Source organism: Uncinocarpus reesii, genomic scaffold (genome assembly GCF_000003515.1).
Source record: "Uncinocarpus reesii 1704 scaffold_5 genomic scaffold, whole genome shotgun sequence".
Taxonomy (NCBI): domain Eukaryota; kingdom Fungi; phylum Ascomycota; class Eurotiomycetes; order Onygenales; family Onygenaceae; genus Uncinocarpus; species Uncinocarpus reesii.
The window spans coordinates 1,091,133-1,117,328 of NW_003052496.1; the positions used below are offsets into that span (position 1 = coordinate 1,091,133).

At 48.5% G+C, this 26,196-nt stretch overlaps 9 protein-coding genes across 9 annotated transcripts; 5 read left to right on the top strand and 4 right to left on the bottom strand.

The window, feature by feature from the left end:
- Positions 1–92: 92 nt before the first annotated feature.
- UREG_07391 (uncharacterized protein) lies at positions 93–1,944 on the bottom strand (the record flags this gene model as incomplete). The annotated part of the gene is made up of 2 exons (XM_002582572.1): positions 93–732; positions 791–1,944. The coding sequence occupies 2 exons, from the start codon at positions 1,942–1,944 to the stop codon at positions 93–95; spliced, it is 1,794 nt and encodes a 597-aa protein (XP_002582618.1).
- A 1,795-nt stretch (positions 1,945–3,739) lies between these two features.
- On the top strand, positions 3,740–6,139 carry UREG_07392 (uncharacterized protein; the record flags this gene model as incomplete). Its single annotated transcript, XM_002582573.1, has 1 exon — positions 3,740–6,139. The coding sequence occupies one exon, from the start codon at positions 3,740–3,742 to the stop codon at positions 6,137–6,139; it is 2,400 nt and encodes a 799-aa protein (XP_002582619.1).
- A 326-nt stretch (positions 6,140–6,465) lies between these two features.
- Positions 6,466–8,741, top strand: UREG_07393 (nuclear transport factor 2; the record flags this gene model as incomplete). The annotated part of the gene is made up of 11 exons (XM_002582574.1): positions 6,466–6,475; positions 6,625–6,642; positions 6,738–6,802; positions 6,870–6,941; positions 7,005–7,103; positions 7,191–7,289; positions 7,604–7,641; positions 8,124–8,208; positions 8,279–8,340; positions 8,406–8,605; positions 8,653–8,741. The coding sequence occupies 11 exons, from the start codon at positions 6,466–6,468 to the stop codon at positions 8,739–8,741; spliced, it is 837 nt and encodes a 278-aa protein (XP_002582620.1).
- Positions 8,742–9,944: 1,203 nt separating this feature from the next.
- Positions 9,945–10,610, top strand: UREG_07394 (uncharacterized protein; the record flags this gene model as incomplete). The annotated part of the gene is made up of 4 exons (XM_002582575.1): positions 9,945–9,981; positions 10,066–10,112; positions 10,218–10,243; positions 10,310–10,610. 4 exons carry the CDS (start codon positions 9,945–9,947, stop codon positions 10,608–10,610), a joined length of 411 nt encoding a protein of 136 aa, XP_002582621.1.
- A 1,218-nt stretch (positions 10,611–11,828) lies between these two features.
- UREG_07395 (uncharacterized protein) lies at positions 11,829–14,621 on the top strand (the record flags this gene model as incomplete). The annotated part of the gene is made up of 2 exons (XM_002582576.1): positions 11,829–12,726; positions 12,793–14,621. 2 exons carry the CDS (start codon positions 11,829–11,831, stop codon positions 14,619–14,621), a joined length of 2,727 nt encoding a protein of 908 aa, XP_002582622.1.
- Positions 14,622–15,521: 900 nt separating this feature from the next.
- Positions 15,522–19,019, bottom strand: UREG_07396 (uncharacterized protein; the record flags this gene model as incomplete). Its single annotated transcript, XM_002582577.1, has 5 exons — positions 15,522–15,902; positions 16,140–16,216; positions 16,388–16,497; positions 16,550–18,118; positions 18,175–19,019. The coding sequence occupies 5 exons, from the start codon at positions 19,017–19,019 to the stop codon at positions 15,522–15,524; spliced, it is 2,982 nt and encodes a 993-aa protein (XP_002582623.1).
- A 1,813-nt stretch (positions 19,020–20,832) lies between these two features.
- UREG_07397 (uncharacterized protein) lies at positions 20,833–21,437 on the bottom strand (the record flags this gene model as incomplete). The annotated part of the gene is made up of 2 exons (XM_002582578.1): positions 20,833–21,240; positions 21,300–21,437. 2 exons carry the CDS (start codon positions 21,435–21,437, stop codon positions 20,833–20,835), a joined length of 546 nt encoding a protein of 181 aa, XP_002582624.1.
- An 815-nt stretch (positions 21,438–22,252) lies between these two features.
- Positions 22,253–23,381, top strand: UREG_07398 (transcription initiation factor IIB; the record flags this gene model as incomplete). Its single annotated transcript, XM_002582579.1, has 2 exons — positions 22,253–22,940; positions 23,008–23,381. 2 exons carry the CDS (start codon positions 22,253–22,255, stop codon positions 23,379–23,381), a joined length of 1,062 nt encoding a protein of 353 aa, XP_002582625.1.
- A 925-nt stretch (positions 23,382–24,306) lies between these two features.
- UREG_07399 (uncharacterized protein) lies at positions 24,307–26,052 on the bottom strand (the record flags this gene model as incomplete). The annotated part of the gene is made up of 2 exons (XM_002582580.1): positions 24,307–24,486; positions 24,562–26,052. The coding sequence occupies 2 exons, from the start codon at positions 26,050–26,052 to the stop codon at positions 24,307–24,309; spliced, it is 1,671 nt and encodes a 556-aa protein (XP_002582626.1).
- Between the last annotated feature and the right edge of the window lie 144 nt (positions 26,053–26,196).

Genomic DNA, 26,196 nt, shown 5'->3' on the forward strand with positions numbered 1-26,196 from the left:
ACCGTTGCTCCTCAATTTTGAAAGCACGAGGATAGAACTCGAGTGGCGGAGTCCTTGTGTTCTCGCCCCGTCGCTCGACGGTCGCGTCAGGCTTATAAGAGGGGAGTGAAGTTGTCGTCCGTGACGGACTCCGGTTGGGAACGGTTTGCAGTGTCGGATGCCGAGCTGTCCTCATTCGCATAGATGAATACCTCGATGAGGGTGGAATTCCACCAACAAAACCACGGCTTGTCACCAGGTGAGGCATAGACTCGTCGATACAGTCCGGGCCAGTGACGTTGTGACAGACTGTGGCCACGCCGTCTATCCGGTGCCGGGCCCGGGAATTCGTCTTCCGAAACAATCACAAGCTTGTCAATCGCGGTATAGAAGAAGTACGCCGTTCCAAGAGATTTGTTTGTTTTATCCATTTTTAATTCAAGAGGATAATCGGGTTCGCTGAAAATGGGTGGTTGAGCACCATAGTAGAATCGCCCGCTCACATTATACGAGTTAAACATCATGATGGTTGCGTTACCATCCTCGTCTTTCTGGACTTCGTAATGGAAATAACCATCGTTTCTACATTGCCAGGTTCCTTTGTATGCTGACGCCGGGATGCAATTGCTCGAATTGTCCTGGAGTGTACTGGCAGGGAAGCTAAACTTTCCTGTGGGAAGTGGTCGTAGCGGTCCTGATGATAAGGGAGGAATCGCATCTAAAGTAGTAGGAGTAACTGTAACGGTGGCCGTTCTACGAAAGGGATTTTAAGGATCAGTTACACCATCAAGCTAGAGTGAGAGAAACTTACGGTGAGTCCGTAGCGGGTGGCACGCGCTTTGCTCCTTGTTGAGACCCCAAAAGCCCACCTATTACCCCTCCAATGACGGTTCCTAAGAGCAGTACAGCTGCAACAAGGAAGAACATCCAAAGCGGTACACCGCAACAAACCTTCTTCTGTCCTTTCTTTGTTAGTCTTTCCTTGAAACCGCCGCTAGCATCATTTGGATCCGGGTTTGGATCCTGTCTATCTTCAGGTACGTCGGTATTTGCAGCCGCTTGGGTTGGATCTGCTGCTCCATCTGGGGATTGGGGAGAGTCCGCACTGGCGTCCTCGTCGGACGGTAACTCTCGTTTGCCAAAATAGCTCTCTGGATATCTAGAGTAGGGAGGCAACTGCTCGGTGTGGCCGTCCGGGCCCACTATATCTCCAACTTCGTTAGGCGTTTGGTTCGAGATAGGGACTTGATACGGTTGATTCTGGCTCGGGAACCCGATTGGTAAGGCCGGATTAAGTGGCTCATCCGCGGCTTCTTCCGGAACGGTATTCTGGGAATACATCGCATACGGATGCTGCGGTGGAGCCGCTGCGACAAAGGTGCGCTCGGCGGGGCGAATGGTCGAAACAGTAGAGGTAGACAGCGACCTGGCGACGCCAATTCCCTGAGGGTACATTGCATAGGGATGACTTGGTGCGGTTTGGCCACGATAGGGACTCATGGCACGAGGTATTGAGAATCGAGATGGGCTTAAACTCCTCCCGTTAGACGACAGATTACTTGTCGTTTCTGATGAAACAGAAGTGGTTCGTGCAACTGAACTTGTTTCAACCGGGGCATGTCTGTTCTGCTGAGACGTTATGGGGCGATCCCAGGTCGTTTGCATCTGTATTCTTGACGAGCCCGGAGAGTCGTCGAAAGGGCTAACCATGGACGATGGTCGTTCTCCGTTCGCGGACAATGGCGATACGGGGGAGTTGGTTGACGAGGCTCCGTTGGTGAAGGAACTGCGGTTGCTACTGAATTGATCAAGAGGTTCCAACGAGAACTCATCGCTAAATACATTTTCAATTGGGGATCGTTCGGAAGAGCTTTCAGATAGCGAGCGAGTCTGCGTCGTGAGGGAATCCCCCGGTGGTTCGTCGCGTGTGTCTGCTGGCGGCTGTGACACGGGCGGTTCAGCCATTGTGAAGAGTGGACTGCACTGCCCACTTGGGGACTGAACCCCTTTCGGTATATAAGAGCGCGACCAGATTGCCCGTGTTTCTGGATTCCCTTCGTCTTCTGGCAAAAGTAAAGAGCGAAAATAAGCGTATTCGAAAAGAAGACAGAGTCAACGAGGGACTGGCCGCGGGAGAGCCTTGGGGTGAAAAGCAGCAGCGAAGGTGGATGGGATGGAAGGAAGTTGTTGTTCTGCAATCAAGCCATCTGCTGAGTCAGCGTACTGCCAACTCGCAGTTACGTTTCAATACGGTAAGGTCAAGCCTTGGCATCGCGCACAGGATCAGCACGTGACCGCCCGGGGCTCAAGCCGGGATTGAATGCCCAACCGGGGCCTTTCTCCGGGTCTCCGAGCGCCTATGTCGCTGGGCGGGTGAGGGCAGCACTGTGAGGGCAGTAGCCTGGTCTCTGCACTCTAGGTCAATCGTCTTAGGGGGTTCGGTCATGCCCACTCATCCCTTTTGAACGTCCACTTTGCCCTCATTGGAGATGTAGGATTTGTGTAGCGGTGGCTTTGGCCTCGTGTTGGGATCCCAGTCCGCACTATCGAACCCCTGAAACTGCTCTTCCAACAATGTTGCATTCCATCACTGTCCGGAGTTGAGAATGCAACTAGTATTCCGTAGTTCTCTCACTTGCTCATTCTAGTGTTGTCATTAGTATGCTCTTCTTTCGCGAATGGGCCCCAGTTGGATGAGAACCTGTGGATGTCATGAAAAGGCACTGGATTTGAGCCGTCGTAAAATGTCGACAACTATTCTCTGTGGGTTTGTTTCTTCTTCCAAACTACTTTCAAATCTTGGCTTATCTATGCGCAAGTTCGTGTTTGACAAAGGGTGAAAGGGTCTATTTGACATCGAGTAAGTTCGGACGTCAAAGGCTCCGAGAACACAAAGTCGGTGAGTCCATGGTTTTCAACCCCGCGAGAAATGGTTCTGTGAACCTTTGCACTCGGCTTGATGGTTGGCCCCGACCCATTCCGGTTGATATTGGCTGTGCGTCTTTTTAATATAAATATTCGACCAATTTGCAATCCACCAGCTTGACTTGATTTCCTGCATTCAAAAACGTTCTCACGTTCTACCAAAGTTCTCGTCGGCCCTTTTCCGCAGTTGTTTTAGTGGCAGTTCCTATACATCCGCATTTCTCCGGTTTGGCCTATGTTCCAAACGATGCGCCTTCTGCGTTTAGTTCTGGCAAATAGCATCATGGCATCACTTCCAGCTGCCAAGTACCAATATGTTTCTTTGTTATTGCACGGAAAATCCGCCTGTCGAATGAGGTTATGGATCGGGGGGACAAAAATTCAATCGAACTCAGGTATTCGGAAAGCTGGAGATAAGTGCATCTTGGAAGTCCATATCCAAATTGGCATGATATCCCTCTTGGCCTAGGGTGTCCAAGGGCAAATGCTGGAGTCAACTTCATGGTCATCGGCTACATATGAAAGCGAGTGAGAGAGCTGAACTTGATGTCGATGGAAACAAACATCGCTCGCGCCAAGAAATACTTGGCCATTTTGCCAATACACAAAGATACAGCACTTAGCCAATCAAACGCGTTACTATGTGATTTAAAGTACCGCTTAACCGCCTGTCTTGGCATCACTACTGGATCACTGACTCTCGCAGCTGCAGATTGATTGCTAGATCTTGTGGACGTCAGTTGGCCTTTACTTCAGTTCTTGCTCGGTAGCTAAGTATGCCCGATGACCCAAAAACAAATCATTGCTCAAACTCTCCTAAGAACCAGCAGCCCCAATGAGAAAGTCCTTGTTCGAACGCCAGAAAGCAGAGGCCGAAGCCAAACGCGCGAGAGAGAAGGCCGAAACCGCAGCCGTCTACGAGGACTTCCTCAAATCGTTTGAAGACGATGGCGATTCATCGTCATCCCCTGCCACAGCAGGCAGGTCGCCTTCATATCGCCCTAGCAACCTTCCGCCCGGACCGTCGGCTGCAGGCCCAGCAAGGCGACACTTCACAAGCGGGACAATGAAGAGTTCAGCGATCGGGAGTTTAGGTCCTCCTCCGCAACCCTTTTCGAAAAAGCGGACATACGATGGTTACCCAACGTCGTCTCGAGACCGCGACACGAGTCGAGGCATCTTCGCGTTCGAGAATCCCGCTGGGCCAGTTGACGCTGCTTTTCGGACATCTGATGACGAGGAAGAGAAAACCGTGGAGAAGAAAGAAGCAGACAGAGCGGCCGCTAAACCCACTCTGCACCTTTCCTCGTTGCCCCCAGGAACCTCGCCAGCCGTCGTCAAAGCGCTTATTCCGCCCGTGTTGGTAGTGGATAATGTTAAGATCATACCGCCAACCAGTCAAGGAAGCGGAGAACGAAAGATTTGGTCTGCTATTGTCACTTTGGCCAAAGAGACCGCTGCTACTGATATGGATACAGTGGTGAGCTCGTTGCAGAATAAATACTTAGGGTGGGGGTTTTATCTTTCCATATCTCGACACCTTTCCTCTGTTGCAGTTAATGCTGCGATACCTATTACTCCCGGGCTTGCATCCCTCACCTCCCAACCTTTTGGAGCCCGCCCGGTCTCGCATGGTCCTGGAGCATTTGGTCGTGGCCCTCCCGGTCCCCATCGTTCTGGATTTGCGCCTCCGGCTTCCTATGGTCCTGGCTACGGTAAAAGGAGCGGACCGGCACTGCAAATCGATGTTAAACCGCCTTCCGACCTAAAACAGCTGAAGTTGATTCATAAAACATTGGAGAGCTTGTTGACCTACGGCCCCGAATTTGAAGCCCTTCTTATGAGTCGCCCGGAAGTGCAGAAAGAGGAAAAATGGGCATGGATTTGGAACCCTAGGAGCGTTGGTGGCGTATGGTACAGATGGAAGCTGTGGGATATTCTTACAAATTCCAAAAATGGCACTAGCAGAAGCCGAATCTGCGCTGCTCCAGCGTATATCTTTGAGAACGGGCCGAGCTGGGTGGCTCCAGAAAAGAAATTGGAGTTTGAATTCATAACTCAGTTGGACCAATTCGTCTCCGATGAAGATTACGATTCCTCTGAAGAGGATGACTCCGATAGAGAAGACGAGAGGCGTATCAATGAGGCCTCGAACGAGACAAGCGACGGGACTGGCCACTTGAACCCGCTACAAAAAGCCAAACTAGTTCATCTTCTTGCGCGACTCCCGACCTCTAATACGAGACTTCGCCGGGGCGATGTCGCTCGCGTCACAGCATTCGCCATACATCATGCGGGGGAAGGAGCTGACGAAGTGGTGAACTTGATAGTGTCCAATGCAAAACGTCCCTTTGCTTATACTACGGCAAACCCCGAAAGGCAGCGGGATGAAACTGAAGCTCGAAATGCAAAAGCAGATGAGCCTTTAGAGGGCAAGGAGGCTAATGGTGGCGATGGTGATGCGGCTGAGCAATCGGTGAAGCTTGCGCATAGAGAAAAGCTAGACACATCACCTGCGCAACTAGTAGGGCTCTATATTATCTCGGACATTTTGTCGTCGTCGTCCACGAGCGGTGTTCGCCATGCTTGGCGTTATAGGCAGCTATTCGAGACAGCACTCAAGAATCACAAACTTTTCGAGCACCTTGGGCGACTTGAGAAAGAGCTCGGATGGGGTCGCCTGAAAATAGAAAAATGGAGAAGAAGTATTGGAAATCTCTTGAGTCTCTGGGAGAGTTGGTGTGTTTTTCCTCAGTCAAGCCATGAACATTTCGTTCAGGTGTTCGAACGGCCACCTCTCACTGAAAATGAACTGGCTGAGGAAAAGGCTCGAGTGGAGGCAGAGAAAAACTCTACGGTGTTTGGTGGGAGGGGTAAAGGCAAATGGAAGACGTTGGATGATATTAACGCGAAAGCCGACACAAACGATGGTGAACCCAGCGCTGATGCTCAGAAAATGGACGTGGATGTTGATGGGCAACGTTTAACGGACGATGAAAATGTCGACGGTGGGCCAATGTCAGATCTTGACGGTGTTCCAATGGAAGACAGTGACATGGAAGATCTGGACGGCCAAGCTCTGAATGATGAATCTCCGGAAGCCCAGGAGCAGGGATCTGAAATGTTGATGGAAGAAAAACAGCTTGATAAGCCTGCGACATCGACGCCCGAATCTCCCGCTCAACGTCGTCGTCCCAAAGCGGAAGACATGTTTGCGGATTCCGATTCGGATTAAGCGATTACTAATGATCAAACTAGAGATCAATAACTGACATGTCATGATAAGAGAGTGCTTTCTACTCCATAGGCTGTTGATTACTGTATGGTAGGGGAGTGTAGTTTTGTATTTTCTCGTGATTTGGGCATGATTGTACCTAGCCTTGGGAGAAAAAGGGGCATCTTGCCAAGCGAGGTTGTGAAGGCTGCTTTTTTCCCACCCCACTAGCAACAACCCCACCATCTATCTTCTGCCTCCAAAGTTCATCGATCTCCAGTGACCTCAGACAACTTCTTCAGCAGATTGTGCTTATCAAGGCGACTTGCATACCAGAAACAGACAAAATGTCTAATAGTAGGTTTGATTCTGCTCCGCTCCCCAGATACCCGGCTTGACCGAATCCAGCTTGTTCTCGGAAAACTGGGCGCGATCATGCGGGACAGGGAAAAGCTGCCTTGGGCGTGTAGTTTATGAGATAACTAACATTTCACTTTTAATTTCAGATTTCAACGAAGTTGCGCGTACGTTTTATTCTCTGCTTATGACTTTTCGATACGGAATTCTACAAAGCTGGAGTACCCGACGGTTTGAGACCTGTGGCTGACAAGATGATTAGAACAATTTGTTCAGTTCTACTACAAGACTTTCGATGAAAATCGAGCTGGTCTCTCGGCGTTATATGTAGGGAACAGTCTCTGGACGCGAAATGATATGTTGACGGACGGTGAAATGCTTACACGTCGAACAGCGCGCCGAGTCTATGTTGACTTTTGAGACCACCTCGATTCAAGGCGCCGCCTCTATCCTTGAGAAATTGACCGTTAGTACTATGTCATAATGTTTTTGAAGAACTGCATCGTTAACTGTTACGCTTTTGATCTAGACTCTCCCATTCCAGAAGGTTGCTCATCAGGTTTCGACTTTGGATGCCCAGCCAACGAATACGGGCGGAATTGTGGTTATGGTCACTGGTGCTCTTTTGGTGAGTGCAGATGGGCGCTTTGCGGGCCGTGAGGGGTTTTAAGGGGCTGGAGCAGAAGATAAGGGACTAATTGTTTTGCGATTGTAGGTTGACGAAGAGGCCAAACCCATGAGCTACTCTCAAACTTTCCAACTTCTCCCCGACGGTGCTGGCAGCTATTTCGTGTTTAACGACATTTTCCGCCTGGTCTACTCATCGTAAATCGTGCCTAGGAGCCATCCGGATAATGTTGTGCAGGGGCAACTTGGATGGTTGTATGAGGTATCTACCAATATGAAACTGCTGCATTGAGAGGGCCTGATAAGAAGCCAGACCAACAAGCAATTTCCCTTGTTATGAAACGATCATTTAGCAAATTTTCAAATTTTCAACACAAGAACTGTAAATCTACGGAGTAACTTCTTGAGCTCAGTACCGAAACCCGTAGCAGGAAATCTCCTTCCGCCCTTGATTGACCCAGATATACCTCCAGATATAAGCTATATATTCTCACTCCGCAGATTTCGGCAAGTCTTTCAGGCTCTGTCACGATTACAAGGTATATATAAGCCATTCCATCACGTCTAACCAAATGGTATAGTAAGGCCCCGCAAGCCCAATGATAAAAGCAACCGTCATATCTACTACTAGTACGGGATTCCCCTCCCCTACAGCAACTATGAGAGCTCTGATAGCAGTATGAGCTTTTTACCTTGACACGATTCTAACGTGAGTGCGTTACCGATGCTTCTGAACGAGCATGCACTAACATCCGTTCTGGGCGCATACTACCCGAACGAAGATGAAAAGCTACGTGCATCAACAATTTCACGGCGTCTTGGTGGAAACATTACGAACTCTCTCCAAGTTTTCCAGCAGCTTGTAGGATGCGGGCCAAAAGTCCGGAGTACCGTTTTATGCTGCGACAGCGCTGCCTGCAAGATCGTCGGTTGCAGTCAGGGAGATTGAAGATTCCCTCAACTCGAATATTAACCTTCAGCATTGTATATATCGGGATCTGTGCCATGAACCTGCGTCCAGTTATATCATTAGAAGTCAATCTACTGGCTCCAGGACAATCGTCAACTATAATGAACTCCCTGACTACTCCAAAAGTTGGGCTCAGGTAAGTTCTAGAGATGCTTATCTTTCGACAATGACGCTGTTAATTGATAACTACATATTGCTGGTTTCAGGGAAACGGCTATCAATCCCCTTGGGCTCTTTTACACGCACGGTCGTCCTTAACCCTCAAAGCGTAGGTGTTTTACCTTGACATATACACATAGCTTGCGTATAGCTCTAGACGTTAATATGATTTAGGTCACTTTTGTGTTGCACATGGGGTGCAAAAGGTGCCCTGAGTCTTGATAGGCACAGCATGACATATATTGAATCCCCTGCATTCACGGATACTTCTCCGGTTGTTGAGTACGTGGACATTTTTAGTTCCTTGAAAGCCCAGCATGCTTATTTGTTATGGTTTGGCAGCACAATGGGGACTGGCGACACATTCATTGCCGGTATATTGTATTGTCTGACACACTACAAGGATGACTACAACATCCAGAAAATGATGGAATTCGCAAACCGTCTTGCGGGCCACAAGATCTCAAGAGGATTGATGGGCTGGGGCTGGCTGTCGCAAAGTACCTCTAGTTTAGGCCCCTTGGTTTTTCTCCCGGTTTACTGATCAAAACGATAGTTGCAGCTGCGTCTTTGTATTGGTTTAAATAAACCGGATTGAGCACCCTTTTGACGGTAATCCTTGCCAGCAAACTGCCCGAAGTACTGCAATAGACGGCTTACGGCGTCCCAATGGCACGCCAGGGAGGATGTCGATTTACCTGGATATATTCCTAAAGTATCACTCTACCCCCTGAACTGTTGTTGAAGCATCCGGCCACCAGAATTGTAGCACTGAGCTCCTTTTGGAAGTCATGCTCGAATGAATCCGACTTGATGCTGCAACTCAAAGTTTGGTATCATAAGCTTCTCACCATGTTGTTCCCCCGATATATTTGTCTAACAAAAGTACTCCAGAACAAAGGTAGCCGTATCGTAACTCGAGACATAAAAATGGTTGAACATCAGCTCTTGGTACATCTCTGATGGTAGTAGGGTAGAGGTATCCATGGAAGACTGCCCAGGGGTGAAATGGATCATGGCTGCCGCTTTTAAAATGCTTTGTCAGGGAGCAGGCCACTATTCCATATATGGCAAATAACGCCGTGCCCGAAGGCTTGGCGCGGGCTAAGTGTTTAGGCAAGTGCATTCGCGCAAACTGTGGCTTGGACAATCGGTATCACATCATTTGATCCCGGGTCGTCTTCAATTCAACTGCGAACAGTCCAGCACATCCTTTTGGCCGTCTCACGAAAAGAACCATTCCCTGTTCCTGCTCTCTTTTCTTGCACCGTGTCTTGTCGTTTCCGTACCGCCAGGAGATTCCGCATCGAAGAGCTCTGTTCTCGGCGGGTTGTGCTTGAATCGTCCACATAGTCCTCTTTCCAGCTTGGCATCCGAATTACAGCTACGATCGCTCATTCCTGACGAATTCACTCAACGATTTTGTGCGTCCGCTCTGCTGCCTTTCCCAGCTTTGCTAGGTAAGAGCTTCATCGCTATATACCTGTCTTTAATAGCCGTTGCTCCCCCAACCGTCATCGGTTAATGCAACGCTATCTTTGTTGTATGTAAGCTCACAGCTCAAGGACTCTGCAGGTTTTCAGTCACGCCAACAAAGCCACGACATTACGACCTTGACGACCGGTTACTACCTACTTCAGCCATTTGACGACTCCGACGCCTATTAGTTTTCGAGCGAATCGTTTCCATTCCAACCCACGCACTTTACTCACAATGACGATTGCAGAGGAGTTCAAGTCAAGAAATTTCAGTAAGTGCTCCGTTGCAAGCTGCTTACGCAGCTGACAGCTCATATTCCTGTAAGGAAGCTAGATTGCTAACCAGAGCACCACAGGTATCTATGGGCAATGGTATGCTTTGAACCTCAAACCCCTTTCCATGGTATGTATTATAATGGCTTACTGAAACCAAACGCGATAATATAGGGCTGGAGTTCTCTGCATAATACTTTGCTTCGCAATCGGCCTTTCAGCTGTCTTTTCTAAGTATATTCCTTTCGGCATAATATCAATGTAAGTGAACCGATGACATCAGAGGCCGCTTCGACATCTTAGCCTACTTTGCTAATGATACTGCAGAATTTACTCCCCGATTCTACTTTTTATCGAGGTTCCGTTTCTTCTTCGAATCTGTCCCACGTCCTCGAAATTTGATGCCTTTATTCGTCGCTTCACCACAAACTTCATGCGCGCGATTGTATATGGTGCGATGAGCGCTGGCTTGTGGCTCAGCCTCATCATTGGAACCTCGGCCTTGATTGCACCGGCCGTGGTGCTAGCCATTGCTGCTTTCTTTTACCTTGTAGCAGGCTTGATGAAACAAGAATTTACCGGCAGCAAGACGCTTGGCGGCCAAGGAGTGGCCCAGATGATTGTGTAAGATTGGTTATGGGTGCAGAATAACTACTGTGTGTATGATGCGCCAAGCGAGATTGGTCCATAATATTTCTGAGATGACATTGGAAAGACCCATGTTTTATGTACTCTTTACCCCAGCTTGCTTTCTGACCATGGCTCTTTTGTTTGGGATGGTGTCTTGCTCTTTAAACTGTTTCTCTGCTATACTGATGTATAGGTAGGTAGGATGCATGATACCTTTTTCATTTGTGTTGAAAATCAACCTTTTGTCAATACCTGGTCCTCATCAATTGCGTGCAACCAAACATGGACATCCTCAGATCCTCCAACGACGTGTTCTGCTATGTATTTGAACACTTCTGCAGCTCTGCTCACTGCCGTAAACTCTGAAACAGCGTGTACTCCAGATACCGTACCTGAAACCCACCGGCCAATAAAAGGCGGCTGTGCTCCAAGCCGTGAGTGTCGCCATGGATACGATACCACGTCATACCACTGGCGGTAATCTTGGCTTTCAAGCCACGATTATGTCATGCGGCTTGCTTCAAAGATCCCGGGGGAGAGCTTCCAAGCGTGAACCTCCTCTCATACTCCTCAGTGTATATCAAGACCCTGAATGTGGTTTACGAAGTAATAATGAACTTATAGTTGATTCGCCCGTGTGCACGATTGGATCTTTTGGCCTTGAGTTGTTGATTACCTTTCTCCGCCTCGCTTGGTATATACTTAACTACGTCAGTCCGTCTGTCAACTCAGGGCTGAGGACCTCGCAGATCGCCGTTATATAAGTAGGTAAGCAATGAATTCATCAATGCTAAGAAGTCTCATAGCTCTTCCTTTTCTTTAAGCCACTTCTGCTTGCTTTTCCGTCGAGAAAGCTTGCGACTGAAGCTCCGCAGTTCTTGCCTAATATACAGATGTATACGGAGTACGGATGGCAGAAAGCCCAAAATGGAAGTCCAGAGAGGCCTAATTTTTGCAGTGATCACTATTTATGACAATTGCGGAGAACTGGTTTTGATGTGCTAGTAACACTTTGGTTAGCTTGCTGATGCTTCAGCAACGTGATACCCTATATGAACCAATCTTCATGCAGCAGTTAGTGGCCGCGTTGTTGCGAGTTACTAATGGTATCTAGTAGCATTACTTTCGATATTTTTTTGACGGCCCTTAATCACTTATAATGGCGACAAGAGCCCCTCCGACAATCCCACCGCGGCCCTCTCGCTCACCCAATACCATGTCTCCGCCCAATCCAGATGTTCCAAAGATTCCACCTCGCCCAACGAGACGACGATCTGATCGGCCTATATCTCCGATGCACGACACCTTTGCGCCCTCGCCACTAAATGCGCTTCCTGGAGAAGCTGTCCATTCGAATACAAACCCCCCTTCACACCCTCCTAGTGTCGCGGCACTTCCATCAGTTGGTCAAGAAGGAATGGAATATGAAAGTATAGATGTTACAAATGGGGATAGCGATGAAGGCGAAGCTAGAGACCGGATCCAACAACCTGCTGAGACAAGAGGTATTAATCAGGATCTACACCTTTACGCACCAAAACCTTCGTTACCGGGCTCTAGTGCAATGGCTCAGGTGGAAGTTGTGACAAGGACAGACTCCCGCCAGGCTGAAGCCGCAGGTTTTGGGAAATCAGCTTCAGCAACTGATGAAGAAGGGACACAAAATAGGAAACTAAGCGCCCAGAACGAGCCCTCAAGCGAACCACGCAAATCTGAGCAGCTAGAGGACGAGCACGGTATTCCTGAAATTGGTCAGCGGGCCCCCATGATTCCCAACGCTGGTGATGTGCAAGCGCCCACTCCTGCGACTTTGGGAGCCCATAATGAAGGTTACAGGGGTGATAATTCTGGCTCTCAGCGACAACAGCATGCCCGAAATCGAAGTGCGCGAGAAAACTCTCTTCCTCCTGGTAGCTATGGACTTCACGGTCACGGCGTGCCTTCAAACGATAAATTTGAAAAAGCGTGGTATGAGAAGCACCCCGAAGAACTAGCTCGTGAAGAACAAGGGCATTACGGCTCGGGGATCGGAAGTCCTAGACCGGAATGGGTTATGTCAAGCGACGACTTAAATAAAATGGTTAAGTCATCCGCCACAAAAGGCATTGGACTCGGTAAGGGTGCCCTGTCTAATACGAATGATTTGCGCCCAAACTGATGAAAGTCAGGCACTTCTGCAGATTTTATGGGTACCCCGGAGGAAGAGATTGGGTATATAGCCACCGAAGAACTTGCCTCGCGCCTTGCGTCGCCACCGCACGGATCAAAGGTGCATCAGCAAGACTCCCAGAATATTGAAGCAGCTACAGAATTACCAAAGAAAAGCTCTGATTCTAAGGGTCTTGACGCCCGAAAGGATGAGCATTCTCCCGTGGAGCCAACACGCGAAGACAACAGAGAGGAGGTCAAAATCCACATAGACGAACCAATTCACCACCAGCATCATCCGGATGGGTTTATGCCAGCTCCAGACGAACCTAAGCCACCTGGCGATGATTCATTGGATGATTATGAAAAGGATGTACCAATACTCGCGGAAGACGAAATTGATGAGCGCGCCGAACATTTACAGCCAGCAATATCACCCGCTTTAGGTAGGAAAGAAAACCTTCACGGCATCGGCTCACCTGAACAAAAACACAGCCGATCTCCCAGCGTTGGTAGCAATCGAACCTCCGCGAGACCCCTCCCTAGCCCAAAACTATTGAAATATAGCTCGCGAGTAGAAGAACTCGAGGATATGAGACGACCACTTGAGGATGTCGAAGAGTACGAACCACTCTTCCCTGATGACGATAAAGACGAGAACCAATTATCGGTGGAACAGAAACTTGCAAAGCATCCCGGGTATCACCAACACAAATTCCCTAGCAAAGATGTGTGGGAGGACGCGCCAGACAGTCTACAGTTGCAAACAACAGTATCTATACCTGAAAGCCCAAAAGACGAGAGTACCGAAATCCCAGAGGAAGAAATGGCGAGGAACCGGCACTATGCACGAAAGAAGTCAGATCAAATCTCAACAGCGTTTTCAAACCGAGCCGATGATGTGCCTGCCAGATCCCAGGTTAAACAGCGCTTCCCAAGCAAAGACATCTGGGAAGAAGCTCCAGAAAGTCAACAACTTGAAACGACTGTGCAGATCCCAGAACAACAAAATGAGACCATATCACCAGAAGCCGCGAGGAAACCGTCTATTCCAGAGGTCCCTTCTCGCCCGTCGAAGAGACCACAGAAGACTTCACCTGAACCCCAAGCTCCTCCTCCCCAAGTCGAGTCTACAGTTTCGCCAGCAGAAACAAAGAAACCACCTGCTATTCCAGAGCGCCCTAAGCCTCAGATTCCGCCAAGACCCGCCAGACCACCAAAACGAACTTCGCAAGACAGCTTGACCAAGGTGACTTCAACCGGTTCTAGCGATACAGCACCCGTGAAACCTAAACCCCCTGTCCCATCGCGCCCACTCGGTTCGAAAATCGCAGCGTTGAAGGCAGGATTTCTGTCGGACCTAGACAACCGCTTGAAACTTGGGCCTCAAGCGCCCAAACCAGAGGAAAAGAAAGATGAAGAAAAACCGGAAGTTCCGAAAGGCCCACTGAGTGATGCGCGTAAAGGTAGGGCACGAGGTCCTGCAAGGAGAAAACCTGCCGTCTCTTCCACACCTGAAAATACAATGAAAGAGGCCCCTCAAGCCCCTCAAATAACACTTGTTGAGCCATGGAATGTTTGGTCAATGGGATCTGATGGAATTTTGGTGCTTTGCCAGGAGGAGGGACGACGTGAAAGCCTTCCCAAGTCAGAACAATCCTCGATCGAGCAAAAAGAGACAGGAACTGTCGAGCCAACCAATGTGGAGGAAGAAGTGAAAAACGGCGAACCGGAATCACGCAGTCCAGAGCCCCAAGATTCCATGGAAAACCCAAAACCAGAATCAACCGAAGACCAGCCTGATCTTCCAGCTGGAGATCCTACGACAATCCCTCATGCTCCAGATTCCCCTACTCTTTGAAGATCGTATTATCGTTAGCGATTAGGGCCTATACCTGAAGCTGTAGAAGATTCTTTGGATTGTGAAATACCAATGCTTGTATGAAATATGGATAGTTAAGAAATGCAAATTATGCTAGTACGGATTCAGAACGGTTAGTAGGAAGGGGCTGCATTCAATGGTCGAAGTTGTTGAGAGCGATGTGGATGAGCAAGGTATTTATATAGCGCAAAGTCATAGATTTTCGGTTAACAGTACATGTCATGCCCAGGAGCTTTTCAGCAGATGGATTATGTGAGCTGCCTGGACACTTGTGTTGTTTGGTACAATATCTCTGGGTTCTCCATAAGGGTCCCCCAAAAGACATGATATATACTCCATATAAAGTCGAATCAGAACCACCAGTCCAATGCCGCGCAACCATCAGGAAAAAAAACGATAAACCAAAAAAAGAAAGGGAAAAAAGAAAGGAAAACGAACTCCAGCCCATACCGTACCAGGACAACTTCTTTTAAAAAAGGGAAAAAGCCGAAAGCAAAAGAGGAGCAAGATATTATTAAACCCAGTATTGCATGGAGGAATCAGGTCAAGCAGAAAAATGAATCGACGGCACTTTCGTAAGGAAAAAAAGGAGTGAACGCCACAATCGCGAAGTAAATGCTAAATCATAACGCCGCTTTAGTTTATGAGCCGGACGAGAAGGAAATGGATCGACGAAGACCAGGATAGGAAATGGGTGTTGAACGGAAACAAAAAACAAAACGGGAAAGATCCAAAAGAATAGGCCATGCCGGGTTAGCCAGTAAAGAGGATCAAACATGCTTGAAACGCCTGGTGGTAAAAAGCCCCTTTTTTCAAGGAAGGCATGCATAAAAATTTATATTCCGAGGTACGCTTCCCGACGCTGCACTTCGTAGCTCTTTATTTCCTAAAGCTCTCGACGCCTAGCATTGGAATCTCGACCAAGTTATCATACGGAACGCCCTCATCTCGTCTTCTCTGGAAAAAGCAATCACATTCGGAAACAACCAAGCTCCATTCTGCCAAAGCTCGACCGGCATATTTACTGGAGAAGGAGTAGTTGTTGCTAGGACATTGGAATGGCGCAAAGGGCATTTCTTTCGTGGAACCAGAGCCGACGATTGGAGGAGAAGTGGCCGTGGTTGGAGCGTTCGAGACGTCCTCCATGTAGTCAGTATCAGATTCAAGGACGGAACTTGTATCAGATATGGACCTCGACACAGATCCAGACCCAGAGTCAGAACTGCTGATAGCCACGTTGCGGGTTGATTGCAGGTAGATCTGGGTTAGTGCAGGTAGCGACGGTGGGAAAAGCCTTCTGTTCCTTGGGAGACATCTTTGGCGGTCCATCCACTCGAGGCAAAAGCGGAAGGTATATGTTCTATATTGCTTCTGAGTGTCTTCGGAATCTGCTCTGTTGGGCTCGGGGCTTTTTGGATCTGCTATCGATGTATTCGGTTCGGATCTTCCTTCGTCCGGGCTATCAAGCTCGTCGCAGCTGCTGCCAGGTGGTGTTACTTCACCGGGTTTTGGATTGGAGCCATTGCCGAATATCGACCTCAAGACTTTCCATCGCTTCTTCGTTTGTGGCTGTGCTGGTGCTGGGGTTAGATCGGAATCAATATCTCCGTCAAAAGCTCGTTGGCTCAGATTGTTGGTCTGGCCGGTTGAGGAGGAAATATTGTCTAGAAATACAAAGAGGTTTGCTGGGGGAGGAACAGCATCATCTCTGATTATTATTATTCTTCGCCCGGGTGCTGGAGTACAAGGAACTGCGGAGAGGGGCGCTGTGAGTTGTTTTTCCGCTTTCGATTGATAAGACAGAAAGTAACTCCAGATTTCACTTAGCCGGCTGGACAAAGTATTGTATATTCGTCTACAGAAGGTTAGCAAATATTACCAGATGTAGTGCAGCTATTCTAACTTACCTATCCAAAGCCGAAGGGTTTTCATTTAATCGTGCTAGTCTCCAGCATATCAACCGGTGGAAGTAGGACCGGATCATGGGGCTCCAGTGGCTGAAGTAGTGGTAAAAGAGCTTTTCCTGTAACAGCATTCCTAAGCATAATAGCTCTTTTCTCAGTTCCACGCCATTGATAGCATCCCAAGCAGCGAATATAAAAGCAAAAGCTCGTACTTCAGTAACGACATTTCTGCTTTTCATCATTTGCTTGCAAACTTCAAGCCAAAAGTCCCAGTCTAGTATATCGGCTTGGCCAGTCGATTTGCAATAAGGAGGGATGATTGGGAGGAGCTCTTCAACAAAGTCGCAAAGTACAAAGCATGGTCCATGGTCAAAAAGTGAGGTTTTCCGAGCGGCCAGCTTGAGAATTCCACAGAATGTCTCAAGGAAAAATTGCTTCGTATCCGACGGCACGGAGTTGTCCAGGAGGATGTGTTTCAGTATTAAAATCAGCCGATTCTCAGACATGATTCGCAAAGAATTCGTAGCCCCCAGAGGGAAGCCAGTTGCTGTGGCCTCTGCTCCGTCGATAAAATCTTCAAATGTAGTCGTCGCAGGGCCATTGATATTATCCGGAATTTGGGGGTTAGACTGTTTACTGAGCGTGCTCTCCAGGACTACTAGCATTTGAGCATGCACCGGCACCAGACCAGGAACATATATACGTTTTGTAAAATCCGTTCCCGCGGGCAAAAACTCTGCAACCAGAATGTGGAAATGCTTCACAAAAACGAAAAACAGGTCAGTATCTCGCCCACACCATCTGGAGACCCACGGTCCAAACCAGTTGATGTTGGACGCAGCCAAAGGAACGGAGGCGTTCCGGCGCATATTACGAACCAAGGCAGCATGCGAAGTGAAACTTAATCCTCTCACCACCGGCGGGAAGTGAGATGCGATTTGTTCAGACATTGCATTCCTGGTCGATAGGTTTCCCTCTGATTTGAACTGACTGATGACCCTCCGTATCAATTCAGGCCCAATATTCCACAATCGCACGAGTAGATCGCACACATCCCGGCAGAAAAAGAAAGCGTATGCGCATGATTTTCCTGCGAATGAAACCAAGCTTGCAGGTGTGTGCCTTGTAGACATTTTATCAATGCAATATGATAGCTGAGAAAGCAAGTTCTGGGAAAGTATGTTACGGACATTGTGATGAATGGAATCGACCAGGAAGTCTGACCCTGTAGACTCGAGGGACGTATTGGATTTTCGAGTAAAATCCGACTTTTGAGTTGGGGTTGCACCTGGTGAACTTGGAGAGGTCGGTGCTCGCCATTCGGGTCTCATCATTATAGCTGTAATGGCTTCGAGATAAACAGGCCTGTCTACCCCCGTTATGGAATTGCTTGTTCTCCCACTGAGAGTTTCCAACAAACCAGTCCACCATTTGTTCAATATGTTCACACGTCGATCTAGGTCTTCGGGCCGTAGCTGTGCGTTGGACGGATGGTTGGCATAGCGCGAAAGGCATGGAAGAAGAGAGGAGCGGATAACATTGACTTTAAGGGAACTAGATTTTGATTGATATCTTGGCGAAAATCAGATGTGGATCTTGTTGATGGAGGACAGCAGCTAAATACTTACTTTTGAAAATCTGCATCGAGCCCTCTGAATACATTCCATAGCTCATCCCTTTTCCGTGGCTGTTCCGGTTTCAGTTTGGTTACCTCTGGTGGAGAATTCTGTGGAATTGGAGGGATATCTTGTCTGGAAAGCCCGACAGACGCTGCTAGGCGTTCTAAAGAGGATTTCCGGCGCAATGATCGAATAGAAGGGCTTCTAGAAACAGAAGGAGGCTTGTCATTTTGGTCTTTTGCTGCAGTTACGCTGAGCGGCCGTTTATTTCGTTTGGTCAAAACAGCGGTTGTTCTAGCTGGATCATTGGCCTTATACTTCCCGCTATCTTTAACTGGTTCTGTAAGCGTGTTGTCATGTATTGCTGTTTCGATTTCAGCTGGGGAGATCTGTCCATTTGAGCGCCCTAAACGCCGTATCATATCTTTGTTGGACTGGGATGGCGAAGGAGATCTCGAGGTTTTCCATGGTTTACGAGTCAAGCTTGCTAAAGCACCAGCTACGGTTTTCGTTTTCCGCGAGCGGTCCGTCGATTCAGTAGTCCTGGCACTCCCGCCGTTTGCCATGCTCGCTCTGTTTCCATCATCATCTCCCAGAGTGAATGTGGAACCATTCTTACGTTTAGAACGAAGAGACGATTGGCGCAGTATCTCTTTTCCCGTTGCAAAATCCTCGGTCTTTTGTGAGTGTGTCTGCTGGTCGGTCGAGTGTGTTAGATTAACCTCAGAAAGCGTTTTCCTCATAAGGGTACCATCTCCGTCTGGAATGAGAGCCGGAATATAGTTATAACTTGCTGAACGTGTCAGCTGCGAAGAACTTCCACCATCACTGCCATCATTGGTGGAGGGAGGCATAGTCAAACCGCCCAACGGGTATATCGCGATCAAGGCCTGGGTTTTTGGAGAGACCCGCTCTCCAACCGTTTAACTGGTAAATAGCACAGTTTCACACCATCGAGATTGTTTGGTCTTGGGATCGTTGGCGTTGTTCGAAGGAGTACAGCGCGGTTTCCCAGGCGTGAATGGCTCGCGGCGAGGAGGATGGAAGTAGGAAATCTGTGACAAGGAAGTTGAAAGAGGTAGGGATTCCGTATTAATTATTAGTACGACACCAAGTGGGTGATGGCCGTGGTGTCCTATGACATGGTCAGTAATCCACACATTCGACAAGGCCCACAGATGATTTCCTTACTTATCGGTAGATTTCAGACTGGATGTTAATTGTCTCTTGTGCACGAGGGGTGCTCGCAAAGTCGCTTCAAGGGCTCAAAGACGAGCTTGGCGGCGGGAGTGAAGGGCTGCTGTAACGGTGATATTTGCTGACGGGAAACTGAGACGCAGGCTGGGAGAAGCCATCAGGCAGTTTTGAGACACAAAGAGAAAGCGGCAAAACGTCACGGTACTAAAATTACCATCCTCATTATACGTTTGGTGCAAAGCCAAAAGTAAAGCGAAAGACAACCAGCTGCTCGAATGCTGTGACCTTTGGAAGATGGCAACTGAAAAGTGATGATGGCGATGATGTCGGCCGCGGACGACTGACTATATTTAGAGGCGCGAGGTTCAAGAGTTTCACATCACGTTCTCTTTCAACAACCGGCGGTTGAGCCTCACCTATTTCAAATGAGCACGCTGCTTAGTTTTCGTTAGCTGGATGGAGATCAGGCTACGAGCGCCAATTGGCTTTCTCTGCCTATTTTCGTTTGATAAAAAAGTCCACATTTCTGGTGGGCTTTTCCCATGGCTCGTATGTCTGCATGGAGTGGAGAGCCATGTCATCACCAAGGACCGCACCGAAAAGGCTGGGAATGCTGCGCCGAACAACATCATTAATCTTCCGCTGCTTTCAGGACTCCCGGCTCGCTTGATGACGGGCAGACCGCGACGCCGGAGTGCACCTTAAACCCCTAGTGGGAGCCAGCCAAGGCGACGAGAATACGGGGCTAAATGCAAGCCAAGTCTTCGATCGTTCTGAGAGTAATAAGCCACCCATTGGGGCTGAATGCCAGGTTTCGGTGGTGAGTAGAGAACGAATCCGACCGTGGATGGGAATCATGGGAGCCTGGGAGGAGGCCTGACTCAGATTAACCACGGTTGCTACCCAGAAGTTACCATCGCATGGCCGTGAGTTCCGTCGACCGTGGGATGGACGAGGCAAATGAGAACCCAATTTTTATCATTTCAGTGAGGGCTCGGCTTTGATTCTGATATGGGAGGCAAAGACGGGATTATAAAGAGTATGGAGTGCTAGAAGCCGGCGATAATATTTATTTACATTTTATCCCTCCTTCGTTCGTTACAATGCGATATATCGTTATTGACGGCACTAACCCATAGTATTCAATCATATTCGTTATCCTGTAGTTCATTTACGTTACCTCCCGGCAACTTCGGTAGTTGAATGGTAAGGTAAATCCTATCAATCATAGTGGTGGTATGTGTCAAAAATTGCTTGCTAGGACCAGCCCTTTCTGGCGTCGGGAGACGAAGAAAAATGCTTCGTCTTTCACACTTTGACTGTCATCGCATTGATGTGCCATCCTCATCGCAAAAAGGATCAAATATCAAAGCAGAGAGGGGAAAACCTCGTATATTGTAACTGTACAATTCGGGATGCGCGAAATTCAATTGTCTATCAACATTCCCATTTATTTTTACACAAGCACACTTAGTGAGCAGCGGAAGCTTCCTCTTCTTCTGGCAATTCGAACCAATCCTCTTCAACGGCGGCAGTCTCCCCAGGGGCAGCCTGGCCTTCCACTTCGACATCCTGCGTTTCGTACGCTTTCAACTCCGAGGCGATGTTTGCTTCCTCTGGAGACGGGGGTGGTGTGGGCATGACGAACTTTTGCACGTAGGCTTCGGCGTCAGATGGCTTCAAAGGCGCGGGCTTATAGGCGCGGAGTTCGCGAAGATAGAGCTCTTGCACGGGGTCGGCTGATGGAGAGTATTGGTCAGCATCCGGGGTCGAAAGAGGAGCTTGTTTAACTCTTCTACCTTGTCGAGCAGACGTAGTAGCAAAGGTTCGAACAGCGATGGGGCTTTGTTGCCGAGCCACTCGGGTCAAGAGCGACCGCTATGCAAGGTCAGCACTGCGCTCAATTGACGCAAAAAAAGGGCCGCGATATTGCTTACAGATGCCCGGAGTGATTGAAACATCGTTGCAACTGTGAGACGGCGACGGAGGGACGCTGGGACAATCCAGAGGGAGCAGTCAACTGCAGATTCGACGTCAAACTGCAATATCGGCCGTTTGGGCGGTTTGTGAGCCATGGCGGGCCTTGGCGGCTTAGTCATGATAGTGCTTAGTAATCGCCAGGCTGCCGTCTGCCTGCGGCTCTTCTCTCAACAGCATCTCCTCTCTTCCATCCAGACCAAGGCTCCCTCAGCGTCTCCAACAACGTTGATCTTCTCAACTCGGAGTCTCAGATTCAGGAATATCGCTCATCCGGAGGCTATTCGCTCGAGTACCCCGCTGAGATTCATTCCTACGTCGCAGAGCCCCTGCCAGAGGCTTCACTCAGTCACCGCTGATTTTCGCCACTCTTACCATCCAAGAGTGAAAAGGATTTGACACTGAGTAGACGGTTTCCGTCTTGCCTACTGCGTCTTGGAAGAGTTGGCTATCCTGCAAAGGAACCCAAGCTGCTTCCTTCGTGCCTAGAGGCGGAATAATTGTCTTTGAAAGGTAAAGCCGAGATAGATTTGCTGCTTTTGGGTTTCTGAGCACTCGAGTGTATCCTCCTGCACGATCCCGAAGTGGCTGTCCGTCTCATTTACCATCTAGTCATATTGTACATTTTCGAAAGTGTTAAATGATGGTATATCCTTCGTCACTTGTGCTGACATGATAGCGAAATACAGTGGCCACGGCTTTCTGCTTGATCCCAGGCTTACCGCGTGCCACTAAGACATTTTTCCATCCCCCTCGCATCTCTGGCCGCCGGGCCTCACAAAGAGTAACCGGCAAGCTGTATTCGCCGTTATTTATCCGTACTTACGCAGCGCAACATAACCTCAGGGTTACTCATAAGTCCATTAAAAGGCGACAGAGCGAGCGGCTGAATAGAAGCGAAAAGGTAAAGAAGATGGCGACTTTCGGGCCTACGGTTCGAAATGAGGCTCCACCAAATCTGTGGAAAGAGAATCTTGCCGCACGGTTAATCTGCCCTGAGTGCAAGGAGAATCCTCCGAACCTGCGAACGCCTGACTCTCATGAAACGATCTGTGGCTCCTGTGGCCTTGTCCTCGCAGATCGAGAGATTGATCAACATTCCGAATGGCGTACGTTCTCGAACGACGACCAAAACAATGATGATCCATCTCGTGTTGGAGACGCTGCCAACCCTCTATTGAATGGGAATCAGCTTGAAACCCAAATCTCGTACGGGCAAGGTGGTGCCAAAACACGCGAGTTGCATCGTGCGCAAAATAAGATGTCTAGTGAGAAAACCAACCGAGCTTTGTTGGCTGCTTACAAGGAGATTGGCGCACTCTGCGACGGGTTCAATATTCAAAAGAACGTTGCGGACACTGCCAAGTATCTTTTCAAAATCGTAGATGATGCGAAGGCATTTAAGGGCAAATCCCAAGACGTCATTATTGCCGGATGCATTTTCATTGCCTGTCGTCAGTGCAAGGTTCCACGTACGTTCACAGAGATCTTCGCCTTGACACGAGTGTCCAAGAAAGAGATCGGAAGGATTTATAAGACGTTGGAGAAGTTCTTCACTGCGCAGAACATGGAGAGGATTAACTCCGTTGTTTCTAGTGGAGGTAAGGTCTTTCCAGCAGGTTCTCACAATATTCTAGCTCGCTGTGTGGTTAATGCTTTCTTCAACAGGAGTCCCAGACCCCAATGAAACCTATACTGCGACTACCTCCACGAAACCAAGTGACCTTTGCAGCCGTTTCTGCAATCTGCTTGACCTACCATTCCAGGTTACAACTGTATCATCTGCACTTGCTGACCGGGTTACCTCAATGGGTGACCTCGCGGGTCGCTCTCCGTTGTCCATCGTGGCTGCTTCCATCTATATGGCGTCGTTCTTGATGGGCCAGGGCAAGTCGGCGAAAGAAATCTCTGCTGTTGCCCATGTTAGTGATGGCACGATCCGTGGCGCGTACAAGCAACTTTACGCCGAGAGGGAGCGATTGATCCACCCTTCTTGGATCAAGGATGGCAAAGGCGACATGAAAAATCTCCCACCAACCTAAGCAGTTCGTGGCAGGATTGCTCACTGGCGAATATTTGCGAAATTTTGAAAGATACATTTCACGAATATGCCCGCTGGTTGACGTGGCTCCTTTTTGGTGGTCGGAGCCGAAGACGTTTGCAACCACTAGATATCACACTGAAAATGAAAACGAAAAAGAATAAAATTGATCGTCGAACCTTCGGAGTGAAATGCTGAAAGACGCACAAATACTTCCAAGGTAAACGTGATTTAATACATCGACCGCACCGAATTGCTCACAACACGAAAGAGGGATGCAAAAATTTGTTTTGGCCGTCATCCCAACAGATCGGGTCTACTTGGTTTCAAAATTGTTCGCATTGTATAATACACCGCATGTATTCTAGAACAGTCGGCTCAGAATCGCCAATGTACAGCATGTTGTTTAGCTAGAATATTTTAATTCCAAACACTTGGGAATGCTTCTTTCCTTTTAAAACAAACCCCTCAAATTTCTAGAAATACAGATAATGAAACCCAAGGCTCTCATGCCACAAGTGCTCAAAAGTAACGAAAAATGAAAAACAATCTGAAACAGAGCTTTGCACGGATGCCAGTGTGCGTTTCTGAGGCTAGGGAGCTCCATAGGCTTTGTGTATTGGGGTAAGGAAAGGAAAACAAGAGATAGGTATATACAGCCAAGTGTAAAGGGAAAAAAAAGAGGAAAAAGGGGTATAGACAAGTCTAACTCAAGGCGCTTGCTGCCTAGGTTGTCTAGAGAAATACAACTGCTCAAACATCAAGCAAGACAAGGACCAATGGCAATTGAAAAAGCTGTTGGCCACGTACTCATTGAAACGTATCAATCAGCTGGAGGAATACAAGATCTTCAGTTAGAACAAAACCAAAACTGCCCCAAGGCGTAGCAGCTGGTAAAAGAATAGAAAGGAAATGTCAGTCAGGTGTCATTTGAGCTTAAGACTCGCATCAGTTAGTATCAACGAGACTTTATCAATCCAATGCTGTGTTTCGGTCCAGTTTCTCGAATCGATTGCATCTCTAATGGCTGGAAAGAACGCCTCGTCGTATCCGGACCATTTCTGTGGGCCGAATATGACATGTTTGAATTGGGTCCGGTTAGGGATCTGTGGACAAAATTAGGACAAAAGGATAGTTTTGGGGGTTGGGCGTCTAGCGGCTATGTAGGAAATATCACTTACGCCTCCGCCGTCCTGCAGATCGAGCAAATGAGTCTCAAAATCCGACATTTGGTTGTTGTGGTTCAACCTCTCGAGTCCATAAACTTTGGGTTCGAAGCCATTATTTTCAGTGACCGTCCGATTCCAGAGCTCCAACCATTTGCGAAACTCATCGGCGCTTTGTCGAAAACGTTTCGCGGCTCGGTATAAGGGTTGAAAATCAATGCGACGGTCGGAGTCGCCTTTGCGGGTGTGCTTAGACGTAGGCTTTAATGGAACGGATTGGTTTTTAGCATAGCCATGCAAGTCAGAGACATATTGAGCAACGGCAGCAGCGTATGCTTCAAGGTCGAACGGAATAATAGGGTTGTCAGCTATTTGCAAAAGGAGCAAAGCCCATACTTGTCCAAGAGTTCTGTGGTATCGAAAGCCTGGATCGCCAACAGTGGACATCCAGTCAAAATTATCATAACAACTATGATATGGATATGGTTCCCCATCAAAGCCGAAATCGATGCTGGATATGCCCGCGATATCTTGGAAAGCGACATAATCACTACCGGCCCCTAGACCCTGAAGCTTCGAACCGTTCTTCTCCCAGATACTTCGCAAGGTTTCGCCAGTCTTAGGGTCGGAAACCCGTCCCAGCACCCGTCGAAGAGAGCGCTCGAATAGAGGGGATGCAGCAGCCCGAAAGTTCTCACCAGTTACGGCCACATCGACATTCAGATACGCAACTCCGTCATTCCGAAGTTCCTCGACCCTTTTCTCGACATATTCGGTGGAGCCTATAAGGTTGTATTCTTCGCCATCCCAGCTTGCAAACTCGATGGTGCGTAAAGGCCTCCAGCCAAGGGTTCGAAGCTGCCCGAATACTCGTGCGACCTCCACCAGAATAGCGGAGGCACTTCCTGGATCTGCAGCTCCGAAACACCATGCATCGCGATGGCTTCCTATGATGACCTTCTTTTCTGGCTGCTCAACACCGGTTATCCTTCCGATAACATTATGGATTGGCTGTCTTTCCACTTCATCTTGGAGGTTCATCAAGTTGATTTTGGGGGAGGACTGGTCTCCCGACCACCATTCTTTGATATCCGGCACACCCCCGACCCATTCTCTCGGTACCAGCTTGCCATGACCCTGAATAGCTTGGAGCAAATGCTGCGCATCTCTCCATGCTATAGGCAAGCTTGGTATCTTGGTTAGACCTGGGCTTTCACTTACGGACAATCTTTTTTTCTCCTTGGGAAGAGAGGCGAAACCTGGACTTAGCACATCTCCAACCACCCATGACATCAGGCTCACCGCTCCCCGTTGCACTCCATCGGATGGCATATACCTTCCTTTGGGCCAAGCAGGGCCTTTGACGAAACCGTCGTCAGCTGGATCGGAGTATATAATACAACCGGCAGCGCCAGCCAGTTCTGCAGCCTTTATCTTCAACGCTCTATCTCCTTGCGAGCCGTAATACTTCACCAGAACTATCGAATCCTTAATCTTTACCCCCATGTCAATCAGAGCCTGATAATCTTCCCTCGAACCATATTGGCAAACACAGAGGCCAGTAACGTTTCCACTTTCGATGTCCGTGAAAGACCATTGTCTGGTCTCAAGGAGTACGCCTGGTATGCTTTTTCTCGTCAATCTTAGCTT